This window comes from Phocoena sinus, chromosome 1 (assembly GCF_008692025.1).
Source record: "Phocoena sinus isolate mPhoSin1 chromosome 1, mPhoSin1.pri, whole genome shotgun sequence".
Lineage (NCBI taxonomy): Eukaryota > Metazoa > Chordata > Mammalia > Artiodactyla > Phocoenidae > Phocoena > Phocoena sinus.
In genome coordinates, this window is record NC_045763.1 from 13,884,736 (window position 1) to 13,902,127 (window position 17,392).

Sequence of the window (17,392 nt, forward strand, 5' to 3'; positions counted from 1 at the left end):
AAGCAGGGTAAAGAGTTAGAGAATCACTATGATGCTGTTTTATATAGATAGGATAATTAGAAAAGGTCTCTCCACAGCAGAGGCATTTGAGCAGAGAAAGAATTGAGGACTTGAGCCAATTCAAGTGGGTGTCTGGGGAGAGATTGTTCTGGGAGGTGGGAGCAGCTGGTGCAAAGGCCCTGAGGTGGGGATGTGTTCAGAGTATTCAGGGATCAGCAGGGTTCCTTGTGTGTGGGTAGAGTAAATGAGGGAGAGGGTGAAGGGAGATGAAATCAGAGGGGTGGGCAGGGACAAAGGTGAGTGTGGGTGGACCATCTAGGAGACAGGGCAATAGACCAGCAGTAAACGGCGGCTGGGCCCAGGGAGGTAGAGTAGAGTTCAATTCCGGATTTATTCTGTAGAGCCTGCGGGCCTTGCTGGTGTTCCCCGAACTGGGGAGAAGGAGGGGGACACATCACTTCAGTTTTGGACCTGTTCATTTGGGAGGCCAAAGGACATCCGAGTGGTTCATCAAGCAGTAACGTGGTGCTCTATGTTAGGGGTTCCTAACCCATCTGCTACAAGCTACCTGGTTACCTCTGCTGGTGGGGAGGCTACCGGGAGAAGCGACGGAGACAGGACCCCAGCTCAGCCCAGTGTTCCCAGGAGAAGCAGGACATCATTCCTTTGCAGCAGCAGCGCCTCTGTGCCCTGATTCTGAGCCTTGCAGCTCTGGCAGTCACCCTGCTCGGGTGAACGCCCGCCTTCCTGCCCCAGGGCCCTGCTGGTTCAGCCAGTGGCGCTGTCCATGGATTCCGCTGCCTGTGGTCTTTGCTCTGCCCCTGTGCTGTCTGCTGACTCACTCCTTAGGTCCTCTGCCCTACCATCCTTGATGGGGCAGCCACTCACCGCCCAGTGGTGACTTCCCCTGTTGGACAGAGTTCTGCCTGACCTCTGTGAGGAGCCTTAGCGCGCACTCTGCAGGAATACCAACATCGACCCAAGCAGATGTGATCCAAGAGGCAGGTTCTCAAGGCACCTGGGGTCACGGCGGCCCTGAGCTTGGGCTGCGCCACAGGGAAGAGGTGCTTCTGAAAAGGCCTTCCTGGGAATACCACCCACTCTAACTATAGAACAGCCTAGAGGATGGGCAGAATTAACGTGTTTATTCAACACATGCTCGGATCTGGGCACTGTTCTAGGCACACAAGTAACATGGCAAACAGAAAGAGGTAGTGGCCTTGTGCACTGAGAATGTACAATGAACACATCGTTACAAGTCATTTTCAGTGTCCTAAGTGGTAGGAAGGGAGGGGTATTTGGGGAACTGTGATAACCTGGAGAGTCCAGGATACTTTTCTTGAGGAAGTGAGATTTCCATGAATCCCTGAAGGATGAACAGAGTTACCCAAGCAAAGAGTAAGGGCTTGAGAAAGAGGGGACAGCCTGTGCTGGGGCCCAGAGGGGAGACCGAGGCTGCATGCGAGGAAGAGCAGAACACAGCAGGACCTGGATAGGGGGTGAGAGCCAAGCCTGGGCCAGATCACCCCAGAGAGCATGTGCGCCTCTTTTAGCGGAGCAATGAGAAGCTCTGAAGGCCCTTATGAAGGCCATGGCATGCCTTTTAGAGAAAGCTCTCTGGCTGCTGGTGGAAGATGATTGAAGGGCATCCATGGGTGCAGGAAGCCCAAGACAAATCCTAATCTCACAAGTTACATACTTAAGTAGCACCATCATCTACTGAACACCCACAAGGAGGCAAGTACCAGTGGGGAGGGCAGCATTTACTCTCACTAATCCTTATAGTGGGGACGGATTGTTATCCTTACCTTCTGATTGAAATAGGTGAAGGGGTCTAGCGGTTTAGCCATCGTGGACCATGGTGGGATTGTAACTATGGTGACCAACTTGTCTTGGTTTGCCAGGGACTTTCTAGTTTTAACACTGAAAGCACCTGTCCCAGGAAACCCCTGGGTCCCAGGGGAGACTGAGACACCTGGTCACCCTAGTATAACTCATGCCTCTTTTCACTACCTGTAGCCCTCCCATGGAAACCGTCTCTGACTCCCGTCTAGCCTGGGGCCAGACATGAGCCAGCCCTCTAGAAACGTCCTCCCTGAGCTGGAAAGGAGCTATGCTGGGATGTTGCAAAGAGAGTTTCCAGATAGAGAAACTATTTGTCATCACCACCTCAGGAGGGTGCCTGGCTGCTAAATATTGCCTGCGATTTTGCTAAAGGTATCTTTTTTTTTTTTTTTTTTTCCGGTACGCGGGCCTCTCACTGTTGCGGCCTTTCCCGTTGTGGAGCACAGGCTCCGGACGCGCAGGCTCAGCGGCCATGGCTCACGGGCCCAGCCGCTCCGCGGCATGTGGGATCTTCCCGGTCCGAGGCACGAACCCGTGTTCCCTGCAGCGGCAGGCAGACTCTCAACTACTGCGCCACCAGGGAAGCCCGGCTAAAATTACCTTTACAGGAGTGGTGTAACTGCTGTCAGCGATAGAGGGGAAGAGTGATGGCCCCATTCAGGGTAATGAACTGCTTAGTTAAGTTGAACCCGTTTCCACTCCTGATCCAGCTTCTTGATAGGGTGCTTGGTGGCGGCGGGGGGAGGGCTTACGCATCGGCGCTGATTGGTGGCAAATTTAATGCCGAGAAAGACAGAGCTCCATCTTTAGCTGGTGGCTGATTCATTGACAGGTTCGCTTCTCGGAGCAATGGCGTTGAGTTGTATAGGCAACGATGGCGTCAGGATTCAGGCTCAGTTAACATCTGACATGGGGTTGATCAGAGCTGGAAGACCCCGAAAATGCAGTTCACCCCTCATTTTGCAGATGTGAAAACTGAGGCCCAGAGAGAGGGGCAACCCGCCTGAGGTGCCAGAGCTGGTTGGCAGCACAGCTGAGCCCACAACTCACGTTTCTTGTGCTCTTTCGACTGGATTCACTGCCTCCTGGCTGGTGGATGAGCCCATCTCGCCCCACCCCTGCCTGCTCAGCGGCCCCTTCTCACCAGCCCAGGGGCTTGATTCAGGGATCCTGGCAGCATGGGGCTTTTTGGATCTCCTCCCTTTGGTTTTCTGTCCTCTGCTTTGTAGAGAGGATTCCTGGTGGGTGTTCTGGCTCCGATCCCGGTCCAGATGGGATGTCTGGCTGAGCTGGACATTCCTGAATCTCCTACTCCTTGACCAGCTTCCCATGTCAGACCCCACTCTTCCCACTTCCATCCCAGAACCGTCCTTCCCCAACTGGACAGTGGGGACTGGGGGACGAGGAAGCATGGGGATGCCTCACCTCCTTGTGGGCAGGGCTTGTGATGAACGAACTCCTAGCACATGCTCCACCATGTTGGACCCTGTGATTGTTCCCATGTCTACATTACACATGGGGAAACGGAGTCCCATGGAGGCCACCTAACTTGCCCAGGTCAAGACTGAGTGGTGGGGCTAGTAACTTGAACAGATAACTGGCTTCAGATTTGCTGGAAGCGTGTGGGTGGGAGAAGCAAGGAAAGTGAGGAGGAGGGTATTTTCAGAGAAAGAACCAACACGGGATCTTCGGAAGATGATGGGATTTTGTGAAAAAGGAGCTGGAGGAATGTTAGACCTAGAGGAGAACTTTCCCTGTGTTTTTCTTTTGCAAAAAACTCCTTGGCCATGAACTCTTGTTATCCCCTCTCCTGTGTGTCTGTTTCTGGGAAGGAGAATTCTCACCTGTGATCCAGGTGTCGACTAGGGCTGATGCAATCCTTGCCTGGTACCTATGTCAGAAAATCACCCTGCCACCTGCTTCTCCCTCCCTCCCCGGGCCAGTGATCCTACCTCCAAACCCAAGACTTAGAGTCCATGCGGGTTTGTCCTGGCCTTGGGTAGGAAAGGTCCGGGGATCCCACAGTTCACTGTGAGACTCTCGAGCCTGGAGGGAATGGGGTCTCCCCTCTGCCCCCACCCCTCGCTGGGACCTGATCTCACCCCGGACCTCTGTGTCTGCAGACTCCCTCTCTCCATCATCATCTACCCCATCTGAGAGCCAGGCCTCTGATGAGGATATAGTCAATGCAGCGGCCAACGGCGGGCAACCCCCCGAATCCTCACATGACCTCAGCAAGTCCCGTGACTCTGCTGCGGCGGTAGCAAACGTGGTGGACAGCTTGGCCTCGCTCGAACTCGGACAGATCTGGGTTCAGATCCCGGCTTTGCTGCTTACACGGCAGTGGTACTGAGCCAGGCCCTTCACCCCCATGAACTGCCGTTCCTCCTTTGTGACAGAAATATTCACAGGGTGACGTGAGCACTGAGACCGCCCGCCCAGAAGAAAGCTCAAAAAAGCATCACTCATATTCTCATTTTAATACTCTACTGGTATTAATGAAACTCACATCCCAGAAGGAGAGGCAGATGTGCAAACAGACAATTACACCCCAGCGCGACATATTCAGTAATCGCCGCGTCTTACCAGGAAGACACGCGCAGGCTGTTCCAAGAGCCGGTGGGAAAATGCGAGTGAAGGTTCCGGGAAAAACTAGAAAGTGCCATGCGCCCAGGGAAGGAGGTTTTAGTCCTTAAAGCTGAGGTCTCCTGCCTGCTCTGCGGCCTGCCACGCCCTCCTCCGCCCCTCCCAGGGGAGCTGAGAAGAGGAGAGACCTCAGCTCGGAGCGATTCACCCCCATCCCCCTCCCTCTGTGACTTCAAGGACCTTGGGAATGAGAGACACAGTCACTTCCCAAGAGAGGTGTTTCCTAGTGTTTGTTCCAAAGGACTCTAGCAGGGTGGGAGCTAGGAAGTGGCAAATGAGGCTCAGGGTCCTGCAGTGGGAGTGAGTGCCTCCTTAAGCCTGGCACCCTAGGCATCTCACTTGCCCCACCCTTGTGCTGGCCCTGGTTCTAATCCTACAATGGGCTCCAGAGTGTACAATGCTACAAAAAAGTTTCCCACCACTGCCCAAGTTTGGAGAATCACAAGCACACTCCAGCTTCAGGGCCTTTGCACGTGTGGCGTCTTCCATCTGGAATTCTCTCCCTCTAGAGTCACACATGGCTCACACTTTCCTTTATTCTCGCCCTTTCAAGGGAGCCTCCTGGGTCGTGCCCTGTCCAGAGCAACCCCTCCCCCATAACTCTCCCTTGCTGTACGCTGATTTGCTTTTCTTCATTACACTTATCACCACCTGACATACTTCCCATCATTTGTTCCTTTGATTATCATCTCCTCTGCTGGACCATCGGCTGCCAAGAGCAGGACCTGCCTGTTTTCACTGTTGTATCCCTAGTGCCTGGAACAGTGCCTGGTACTGAATAGATTCTCAATAATTTTTACGGAAGAAGGCAAGACAGATAGAAGGAAGGAGAGAAAGTTTCTGAGACATTTTGAAGGGAAGGACCATGTTTAATTTTGTTTAAACCAGAATTTCTCACACTTAGTTGATAATGGAAATCTTGTTGCCTGACACGTCTATTAGCAGCTCATTCTCTAAACAAGCCAGAAAATACTGTCTTAAGGGGTCAGAAACACCCCCATGCCCCCACCTTTTAATTCTCCTCTTCCGGTATCCCAAGGACCTCCTCTCTCTGCTATGCGGTGGGCTTTCTCTGCTCTCGCCCAGGCCTGCCCCTGTGAAGCCTGTGCTCCAGACACCTGCTACACCTGTTGGCGCTCCCAGCACGACCACCAGTCACCAGAGTTTCCACCACTTCCTCCAGTGCCCACCAGACTCACACCTGTGATTCCCTCAGGGCTCGCCAAGAAACGGTGACCCTGCAAGCTGGCATCCCGCCCTGGCCCGCCTCACATACATGCACCATCTGCACCGCCTTGGGCTGGCTGGAAGATTTATACATCTGAAAATGTGTCCTTTCCATCGCCTTCTGGTGGGAGGGGCCGTTCTCTGTTCTTGAGCTCCTCAGCCATCTGGACGGTTGATGCTCATCTTAGCTGTAGCTCCAAAGGTGAGACACGACTCCCAGCCCTGCTGGGAAGGTGGGCGGCGGCAGGGGTGTCATCCCAAGGCTGGGAACTGTAGCAGAGGGGATCAGGTCCTGGTCTCCTGCCATGGTCCCCCAGCAACACACTCCCATCCTTCCCAGGGCTGGATGGGAAATGTTCGCTGGCCCATTCTCACCTCTCCCATCCTTAGCTGTGTGTAGCGTGGTGGTCACAACTGAACCAGAAGGTCTGGGTTTGAATCCCAGCTCTGCCACTTATAGCTGTGTGACCTTGGCAGGTTACTTCGCCTCTCTGTTTCCCCATGGAAAGTCGGAATAATACTAGTTCCTTTCTCCTAGGATTGTTGTGAAAATTAAGCGAGTCAGTGTGTATTAAGCATGGAGCCCAGCATGTGGCACAGTGGGCGCCGTGGAAATGTGAGCCGTTATTACTATTTCACACTTGACTTGGCTTTCCCCAGCGTCCCCCCTCCCATTAGGGTTCATCCCCCTGCAGGTGGCCTCCTTGGTTGTCACGGTTTGGCACTGGCTGGGCTTGGGGACTTCTCAGATCATCTAGCCTGGGCCAGGTTTCCCCTCTCCCCTCCCCCAGTCCCTCACCGTAATCCTACCATTACCCTCGTCGGCTTAGTGTGGTCGTGTTGTGAATCTGTCCCTCCACTGTACGCTCCTGGAGGGCAGGGCAATGCTCAAGCCATCCTGCTTCCCGCCCGGGGCCTGCTCAGGGCAGGTGGGAGCACACTCTGGGGCAGAGTGAATGAGGAGAGGAGGGGGCAGAAGATGGGCGCTTCCTTCTGCTTAGCTTGATCACTGCTCTCACGGGCCATGTGTCTTCTGTGGGGCTCCCTGCAAGCCTGACCTTCGGTCTAAGTTAGAGGCCCCCTGGGGGTGAGCCCCGGGTTTACCCCCTTACCCTGGGTATTGGGACCTGAAGCCTTGGACCACACAGGTCAAGTCTGCCTCGAGCTTCCGAATTGATCCCCTCTAGGTTGATTCTTTTTTCTTTCTTTCTTCTTTTTCCATAGAGTGTTGTAACCATTAAGCTCCAGGCAGGGGTCAGACACCTGGGCTCCATCTGCTTAGGTTGCCTGCACAACTGAAATCCCCAAATCCATTCTGGTTAGTTTTCTCATTAAGACAATCAGACTGGATTGATCCATTAGATCAATGGCTGGACATCAGCCAGCAGGAAGCCAATCCAATGAGCCTGGATGACCAGCCCAAGAATGAGGCCCCGCATGGAGCTGGAGTGGGCACCACGCCCCGAGGATGGGGCTCTGGGAGGCAGAGGGGGTGGGTCAGAGGACTCAGCAGACTGGACTTTGGTGTGAAGGCATCAGTGTTGCCCGGGGTATATCTAGCAGGAGAAGAGCCCCAGCTCCTGGGAGCTGGGCAGGGATTCCGGGGACAGCTGGTGGGTGAGAACCATCATCTGTGCTAGCAGACAATTGAGACTCCTTCCCAGGCAGTCAGCCTGTTATCACCGCCCCCCCCACCACAACCACCGTCACCACCGCCATGGCCCAGGGTTGGAACTACATCTCCTTTTGGGTGTCAGGGTGTGCTTGATGGGAGATTTGGGGGTTCAGGAAGCAAACACCAGTTTCCCAGTTCTCTCTTCCCTTCTCACCAGGAGTAATTTTATGAGGCTGGGAATGGAGGGGTATGGGTGCCTAGAACACCGTATCCTGATGTTCCAGGGACCCTGGCTGCATGAGATGCTGACGGGGTTTAAGGGATGGATAAGCACGCATATTCAAATACATTTGGAAGCACTAGGTTAAATGCGTTTCGGCATGTACGTTTCCTACAAAGCTTATGCACACTGCAACTTTCTAAAAGCGGGGATGGAGGTGCAGTGTTGGACCACAGACCCGTTTCTCTGGGATATCTTGTAGAAATACATTGAGGCACTTCCTCCAGGTGCCAACCGGTCCTACTTTCATGGGACAGTTCATCCCAAGAAGAAGTGTTATCAGGATTGGAGGGATCCATGGGAGCCAGGAAGTTTCTCAAAAAGGGAGGCATCAACGAGAAGGTAGAAGAGGGTGATGAGCTCCACTCAGGCCCACCATCACCATTCACATAGACCACAGTGCGAACAGCACCCCCTACAGTTCTGCCGGCTCCTTCCCCCACCCCACCTGTCAGCCCAGCCCTCCAGATCAGCTCATGCCCTCACCACCCCATCTCCTTTCTTCCATAGGCTACTTGACTGTCAACATTGAGCCTCTCCCACCCGTGGTGGCTGGTGATGCTGTGACCTTGAAGTGTAACTTCAAGACAGATGGCCGCATGCGTGAGATCGTGTGGTACCGGGTAAGTCACCCCCACTATCCCCTCTGTACCTATGGCCAGGGCTGAGGGTAGAGTCCCCAGAGCCTCTCTGGAGATCCTCGTGGGTTTGGCTATATACTGAGCCCTAACCAGCCCTGAGCTGTCCTGTGCTCTCTGCTAGGTCCCCATCCTCTGCTGAAGCCCTCCTGGAAGATCCTTTTGCCCAGGTATCTATTTCTCTTCTGCCCTCAGTATCTATCTCGTGCTGATGTCTTTTGTGTCCCTAACATGCCCTTATGTTCAGGAAACCCCAATAGCACCTAGTATTGGTTACTAAGAATGCTGCAGGCCCTGGTTACAGTGTAACGAAAGAGAACCGAAGGGTGGAATTTGGGGCATGAGGATTTGGGTAATGTTTTTCGCAGGGGAGAGAGAAGAGGACAGCTCCCTGCCTTCTTAAAAATCAAATTACAGACATAGTCTGCCTTCTAATCCGATTACACCTAGGACTAGTCCACATGTCTGTCACCCCAAGGTCTAAGGAGGTCTGAGATGGGATGTTGATAAAGATGAGCAGATGCCCACCTGCCCGAGGCCCAGGTGTTGGCAACAGGAGAACCAGCTTTGGGTCATGGAAACAAGTGTTGGCCTTTTTAGCCACCGATAGACATTTCTATGTGTCTGGACTGGGCATCCCAGCCTGGTCTCCCTTTGCCACAAGGGAGTCGGGGCTGGCTGGGCTCAGGAGAAGGTCCGGTTGGCATTGACTTTCTTGCAATGCCGCACTTAGGTTTGCACAGAGCCAGGTACCGCCATCTGGGGTACGGGTTAGGTGGAGCATTGCTCTTCCATGAGCTACAACGGGGGGTGGCAAAATTTTTCGGTGAGGCCCAGATAGTAAATATTTTCCTCTCTGGGCACCATATGGTCTCTGTCACAACTACCCAGCTCTGTTATAGTGTGAAAATAGCCACAGACAGCGTGCCGATGGAAGGGCATGGCGGGGTTCCCTTACAATTTTATTCAAGGCCACTTGAATTTCATGTAATTTTCACGTGTCACAAAATCTACTTCTCCTTTTTAATTTTTTCAACCACTGAGACAGGTAAAAAAAAACGTTCTTGGCTCATGGGTCATACAAAAACAGGCTGTGGGCTGATTTGGTCCACCAGCCTTAGTTTGCCTGCCCCTGATCTAAAACCAACACTTCCCTAAGCTTTGTAAGTTGTGTTGCCCTTTCTTCAAGTGAAACCGATGGGTGACACAGTCAAGTGTAACTGCTCTGGAAGGAGCATGGAAGTAGGGGGTGGGGAGTGGGGAGAGGAGGTGGAAGGTGGGGGGTTGGGTGGGCGCAGCTTGGTGATGAGGCATCTAGAACTGGTTCCTTTGCTCCTTCAAGCTATTGCCATACCCACGGTGCAGTGCAAGGAAACTCAATGTTAGAGGATCCTGCTGGGGATCACTCACCATTCAATGCCTTGACTCGGAGCTGGGCTCCCTCCTTGCTGTTGGTCCAGTCTTGCTTTGAACTATCCTGTAGTTACGGTTCCTTTCTTGGCCTTTGATTCATCATTTGCTGGTCATTGCTATTTTGCTGGGTGCGGTGACCTGGGCTCCTTTTAACCCACATCATTGTTCCCCATCTTAGCACCGTAGCCCCTCCTACTTAGAATCGCCTCCGACAGTTGGATCCCCACAGGGCCCCGGCTTTAGAAGAGGTTTCCATCCTGGATAAATCAATGGGCCTAGAGAAAGTCAAGACATATGTTAAATAGTGCCATGAACTGAATCACTAAGAGGTGTGTGTACACGATACGGGAACTGCTTGGCCGACACACGCTGTGAGCATCTCATTAGCACCTGGCAGAGGACTAGGATAAATTAACTCCAGCTCACTGCTGAGGGTGGTACTGCATCTCTTCCTCAGCCTTGAGTGAGGGGTAGTGAGAGACCTGCTGAGAGAAATACAGAGACCCCATGGGAACAGTTAATAGGAGTGAAGATGGGAGGGAGCTTGAAAACAGGAAAATACCAATAGGCATCTCATTGCCTTCCCATCCTTTGAAGCAACTATCTTCACTCTTGTTTGAAATCAAATGTTCCCGCATCAGTAGTGAAAATCTCCCTGCAGAAGTAGCTACCAGGGTTGGGGCAACAGCAGTGCCAGACCGAGGTGTAGGAAACCAAGAGCAGGCTTCCACATGGCTCAGGTCTGTGTTCTCTGAAGACCAGGGACGTGGCTGGGGCAGGACGAGATGCCCAGCTTCCAGTGCAGACAGATTCCCCTTCCCCTTCTCTGTCCCAGAGCTGAGCACCCTCGTTCACTGCCCCCCCATCTCCATCCTGGCCTCCGATCACATTGATCACTTTGAACATCAGTTAAGTCTCTTACGGGTGTCCGGCCCTGCATATCAGGCTATGGTAGCCTGCACTAATTAATTTATTTTATTTCATTTTACATCCTTTGACTGAGAGCGTCTGGAATGAAGGTGGTGGTGGGGATGCAGATGTATGCAAATCACATGCAAATTGCCCACAGGAGCCAAATACTTGGGCCCTTTTGATTCTGTAGCTGGACTGAGGAAGTGGGCTCGGCCGACTTGGTACTCTCCCTGGGACCAGGGGAGCCCTGCATGCCCTGTCTATGATGGTGAGGATGGGGCAGAGGACGGAAGCAAATTCCAGGGAAATGGCTCCATGCTGTCAGTTCTCTCTTTGCCTGCTGCCACTCTGGCCTTCTGACACCTAACACCTCTTTTCCCAAGGAGCCAGCTGAACGGAGAGATAACAGCTTACCGAGACGGGGGCTCCAGGAGCCAAAGCCAGGGCAGGGCTTCTGGAGGGTGTGGGAGAAGCAGCAGTGGAAACCCCAGTTTCCTTCCCCAGCTGGATCCCCACCAGACAAGCCCCCACAGCTCTATCCCCCCCATCTCTGTCTTCCCCCAGCTGCCCACCCTCCCAAACAGGGAGCTGCCGAGCGTTGTTTGTTTTCTGTACGTGTGTTTGCTTCCCTCCCCAGCTTCCTTTGCCCGTCCTTCATGAAAGAGCTTACAGAGCCCGGCTTGGAAGGAAATGAATAGATTACACAGGTCCAGCCAGGGCTGTGTCTCCAATGCCTTCAGCAGGGAAAAGCAGGGCATTGTGATGAGGTTGCCTCTGCCCACTCAGCCCAGTGGGCACAAAATGACCCAAAACATGTGTCAAGCCCAGCAGCCTCCCCTCTGGTCCTAAAGACATTATCTTACCAATGGGGTCATCCTAAGCTTTCAGAAGCTTTCAGAAGCAAGTGGATTGGATTCTTTGGGTAAATTGGGGGAGCTGATGGAATTGTGTGAAGCAAAAGGGATCACCCCCTCGGGGTTAACAAGAACACTGTCTCATCATTTGGGAAGGTCTTGGCCTATGGACCCCTTGGGGATGGGGTAGGTGGGCAGGGAAATAGGAGGAAGTGGCCAGGGCCTGCACCTTGGACACCCTGCCCCATGGTCAGGCCAAATTATAGAAAAAGATGACAAAATTCTAGAATAGACTCAAGAAAGTGGACAAGATCAGAGCCCCTGGGTCTGTGTTGACCAATATGGTAACCGCTTGTCACATGTAGCTATTTCAATTTAATTAAATCAAATTAAATTAGAAATTTGTTTCCTCAGTCAGACTTGCCACATAGGATTAGTGGCTACCATATTGGACAGGTATAGAATATTTCCATCATCACATAAAGTTCTATTGGACAGCCTGTTGTAAATATTTGAAAAATAATTTTATGGCCCCTCCTTGGAACGTACTGTACTTTCCTGGCAAGGGACTGAAAGTGACTGCTCACTGAGCCAGCTTTCCAGGCAAATTCCCTGTAAAGTGAATTTCAGAAAAATGAATTTTATTTGTTGTGTAACCTGCCATCATTGGATTGCGGGGAATGGGGGGTTGGAAGAGGGATTATCATTCTCAAAAGACTTCTTTGAAAACACAGAGAAGATGTCAAGGAAGTTTTCAGGCCCCTGAGGTGCTGGTATCTTAGTCATCTATCAAAGTCCTGTTCAACTTAAGGATGCTTCACAGCTTTTTCACCATCTCCCACGTTTTCTTCACTGTTGCATGGGTTCCCCTCCCAGATTTGAGTTTCCCAGGCTTCTTCAGAGCTCAGGCACATACCTTTCCTTTTGCCCTAGAAAATATACAGCAGCTAATAGAGTAGGGATGCAATTCCACGCTTGGCCAGTAGGAGGCAGTCGCCTAACAACCAAACTATTCTAGCATTAAGGTTGGGACCTGGTTATAGAAAACGAATGATAAATAATATCCTCTACTTAATCATTTCTATCCATTTACACCTAAATTTGGGGACTCATTCAATAATTCTGCTAATACTAATATGAGTGACTAACATTATTGAACCCTTACTCTGTGCCAGCCACTGGATTGAGGGCTGTACATACATGGCTGCATTTCATTTTCATGTTGGCACTGAGGTTGGTAGTATTGTTAAGCCTGTTTTTCAGATGAAGACACTGAGGCCATCCAAAAAGACTGTGTCAGCTCATGTTGCCTTCCCTGACTTCTGCAGAAAGTTCTAGACGCTTCCTCCTCCATGATTCCTCTTTGAGGGTCTATACTCCAGCTCTTACCTCATTATGTCAAAACATCTGTCTGCCCACTGGGCCGTGAGTATCTCAAGCACAAAGGCCACGTCTTTTCCCCATTATATCAACAACACCTAGCGGAGAGTCATCTCAGTAAATGTTTGTTACATGAACAAATGTCAGAGGTGGAAATACACACGCACGTTTTGACAGACCATGCCAGGTAGCTCACTGCCATTTCAGGTGGACATCTGTGTCTAGCTGATCGTATCTGTCTGCTTGGGGAGTGAGTGTGAGTCCTTGTATACTCAGGGAGCTTTGTGGAGTGTGGAAAAAAAGGAACATTTCTTATTAGGGAACACTGTCTAAACTCATTTACTTGGAGGTCACCTGCCCAACAGGCAAAGCCAAAGGTCTGCTTATATCATAGAAATCCATTAAACAGCCACAGAGGATCCTGGGAATTTAACCTTTCACAGCAGTTTTTATCATCTTTCCTTTGTTTCATCTCTTTCCTTCACAACTGGTTCCCAAGAGCTGCGCTGGGCTCAGGTTACAAGGCCACAGAAAAGAGCCACAGAGCAAGGCAGAGAGAGAAGGAGATCTACAAAGAGTAATAACTTCAGAGCCCCTTATCTCGCCTCTTTCACGTTGTGGGGAACGTGTGCCTGAGTGTTTGTTTAATGGTGGAGATTCCTCCTCCATGATGCTGCCTGGCCTGGGGCGAGCTCCCGCCCTAGGGCTCTGCTGGTTGCCTGGGCAGTGAGGGTTTATGGCTGCTCTGAACCATTAGAGAAAGGATTAAGCCTGGAGGCTGGGAAGGGTATGGTAGGGAGAGAGGACTTCAGCGTCAGAATACCTGCATACCTGTTCAGGGCATGCGACTTTAGGCAGTGACCTAATCTTTCTGTTTTAGAAACCTCATCTGAAATTGGGCATGAAACCACCTACATTGTACGCATAAATGAGATAATGTCTACAACCAAACAAGCCCAGTGCCACTGCAATCCTTTTATTCCGCTCAACAAAAGCTCATGATGGGACCTGTTGAACAAATGGCAGCCATCGTCCTCTCATGTCTCTTGGTAACAAGGGATCCCAGAGAGGGAAATTATAGAACCAGAGTGGAATGTGTTGTGGGAGGATCACCAAAATAGGGTTCCTTGAGTTCCAGCCTACCACCTGCCTTGCTGACACAGACAGGCAGAGATAATACTTAAAGCTTGTACCCTCTTTGCCGCTATGTGGTTCTGCTGGTGAACTCACTGGATTTAATTCTTGGAAGGTCATCACACAGCTAAGCCCTGTCAATGGATCTTAGCTCTCCCTGAAGCCAGAAGCTATTTCAAAATGGCTTTACTGGCACGGGCCCTCTCTTAGCCTCAGTCCTTCACAATGTTTTGTTGTCTGAAACAAAATGGAAAATGATGATCCTAAAGGGACATTACAGTCTAATGATATCATAAGGGCAAGAAGACAGGTACAGTCTTGGTGATGAGTAGACTAGGGCCCAAGTCCCAGAGAACTGGGCTGCATCACTCCTTTGGCCCCTCTGGCTTGGAGCCCATCCTGGCAGCCTTTCAACCTGGCTGCTCCTTGCTACCCCCTTCACAGGTCTTACAGCTCCAAGATATGGAGGAGGAAGGGATAAAGGAAGACAAGAAGCCTTCTTCACTGAGCCAGGGCTACGCTGGCTGAGCTGCCTTATCCAGTTCTCCATTCTTGCCCCTAGCCTCACAAAGGAGCAGGCTTTCCCTGATGGGGGATGTCCCATACCTAATTTTATCACACCAGTCACATAAGAGGAAAGAGAAAGTACCAGCGAGAAGGCCCACCAAAGGACGGCTGATTGTACAATAAATGTAGTGCCACATAAGGAGGAAACAAACATCTTTCTGAGTCTAGTTCCATTGCAATCTTTGTATTCCACCCTCAACCATAGATTGTGTCCATCCCATGTCAGACAGCTCCTCCTTCTGGGGGTGGAGTGATGGGAGCAGCTTTAAGCTCCCTCTAGAGGTCAGAGTGTGAATTGCAACTATTGCATACCCAATTCTTGGTTTTTAATGGAAGTTTGGTTGCAAAGAGGCAGGAGTTGCCCACTCTAACTGCTCGTTAGAATTTCCAGAGGGACTTGTAAACACATACTGATAGCTGAGCCTCACCCTACAGTTATTGAATCAGAATCCCCAGGATTGGAGCCTCAGGATCTTTGTACGTTTAACAAGCTCCCTCAGGTAATTATAACGCGCTTGGCTCAGGCAGGGACCATGTCCTGGTGTTTGGGACACTGTTAGAGGGAGCTGCTCCACTCACCCATTCAACATTAATTCAGCACGTGGGTACTGAGTCGGATGGTTCTAGGCACTGAGGGCCGCATCAAGGAGCAAGATCCTGAGCTCATGTGGGGGAGTTGGCGGGAGTGGGGTGGGGGAGAAGTTAAAAAGATAAACAAGCAAGAAAATACCAGATAATGATAAGGGCACATACAATTATAATAGAATGATGGGATGGAAAGGGATTAGATGGTCAGGAAAAGACTCTCATTTAAGCTGAGACCTCAAAGGCAACAAGGACCCCGCCATGCCAAAGTGGGGAGACGGAGTATTCTGGGCAAAGGAAAGAGCACATGCAAAGGACCTATGTTGGGAGCAAGCTTTGCATGTTCAAAGAACAGAAGGGGAGCCCACTGCATGGCTGGAATGAAGTGAACGGGGGAGAGTTAAGAGATGAGGTGAGACAGTTGAGAGGGACCATTCATGCCAGACTTTGAGCTCCAGAGAACTGGGTCTGGAGTGATTCTAAGGGCAGCAGGAAACTTTGGAGGGCTTTAAGCAGGGAAGTAACAGGATATGGTTAACTTTACTTAAAGGTCACTTCTGGGTGAATGGACCTTGGGAGGCAAGACTGGAAGCAGGGTTATTAGAACAGTTCAGGCAGGAGGTGGCAGTGCCTTTGGTGAGTACCAGGAGGGCAGTGGTGGAGATGATAGGAGGGCAAAGAAGTTCTGCTGTGACTTGCAGGTAGAGTCCCAAGGGCTTGCTGACATGTGCAGGGGGGTGGGGGGAAAGGGAAGATTCGGGATGGCTCCTGGCTTTCGAGCTTTCGCAGCTAGATGTGAGGGATGGCGCTGTTTCCTGAAACTGGGAGGGTAGGCGGAGGAGAAGGATGGAAGGAGTTCTTTATCAGCCATGGTACGTTCCAAGCGCTTCTAAGACATGGAGATGGAGCGGTCAAAGCAGCAGGGGAAGCTAAATCTGGGATCCTGGGGAGAGGTCAGGGCAGGAGATTTACCCTGGAGGGTCATCAAGGTGTGGATGGATCTAAAGCCATGGGCCTGGATGAGATGATGCCCCCAGGGAGGGTGCAACAGAAGAGCACCCAGTGTGGACCCTGGGCACTCAAGATTTAGAGACAGGAAAGTAAACCAGTGAAGAGATGGAGAAGTAGCAGCCAGCAAGATATAAAGAAAGCTGGCAGAGTGGGGTGCCCAGATCCCGAAGGAAGGAAGTAATCCAAGCAAGAGAGAATAGTCAGCTGCCTCCAGTGTTGCAGTGGGAGGACTTAAAAGAACCGGGGAATGTCCTGGACCAAAGCAGCCCCCTCAGAGTTAGTGGGGGCAGAAGCCTGGCTTCAGTGGGCTGAGGGAAACGCTAAGACCAGCTGTGGAATAGCCTTGAGGTTTTGAGTATTAAAAGGATTTGACCTTGAACTTCTGGACAAACCTTGCAGATAACATAAAGACACCATTGCTTCTGTTTGGCCCATCTCTGTTTGCATGTCGTTCATAAGCTACCAAGGGCATTATCTATTCCACACTTGCCCCGTCTTGCAATCCGCAACTGACGGCAGCATCACCCTCCTCTTCAAGGATGTGGAAGTGGCTGCTCAGAGAGTTTAGGGGAGTCTAGGGTGATTCAGCAATGCCTTTGGTATTCGGAGGAAAGATCCCAGCTCTAACCATCCAATTAACTCAGTGGCCTGTGGATGACAGCCATTCACATAACCCTGCTCAGTGCAAGGTACTTGAGGCTGGAGATGCAAAGAAGGACCCTCTTCCCTCCAGGGGAGAGCTTCCGAGTCCAGGTGTCATTAAATTGTAAAGATCTGTTTCCTCATCTAGCCAATGGGCTTGATTGGCTCCCCCTAAGCATCTCCCAGGGGTTTGTGTGAAACAAAGGAGATGCCTACAGAAAAGCCATTTCCCTCACCCTCAGTGCAGGAGAAATAGGCTTCACTCATGTCCCTTTATCCCCTTTTCCGCCTGGCCACGTCTTACTCATTCCGTCCTCTGTGTAGCCTTCTGACCTTGCTCATCAGGCAGAGCTCAGAGATCCTCCAGCGTATGTTCCCTCAGCATTTTGTACATTCTTCGATTAGCGAGGTATCACCTGGTGTTTTAGTTATCCTTCTTGTCTTTGCGTCTGTGGCTGAGTTTCATTTATCTGCTTCTCCCATGTGTGCTGTGGTACCCACAGGCCCTGGACCACAGTCTTCATGTGGCATCTCTGGATCCCTAGGGAGGGGGTGGATAGGCTTCTGGAGGTGCTTGGATCCCCAGAAAGTATGCCCAATATGTTGCGTACATTTTTTTAGTGGAAAGGGACTGAATGTTCTC

At 51.3% G+C, this 17,392-nt stretch overlaps 1 protein-coding gene across 1 annotated transcript in view; it reads left to right on the forward strand.

Moving 5' to 3' along the window:
* The window catches only part of IGSF21 (immunoglobin superfamily member 21), a 244,508-nt gene that overhangs the window by 98,481 nt on the left and 128,635 nt on the right, over positions 1 to 17,392 (forward strand). Inside the window, exon 2 of the mRNA XM_032641651.1 lies at positions 8,124 to 8,236. Coding sequence (XP_032497542.1) covers positions 8,124 to 8,236 — 113 coding nt within the window. The remainder of the gene's footprint in view (positions 1 to 8,123; positions 8,237 to 17,392) is intronic.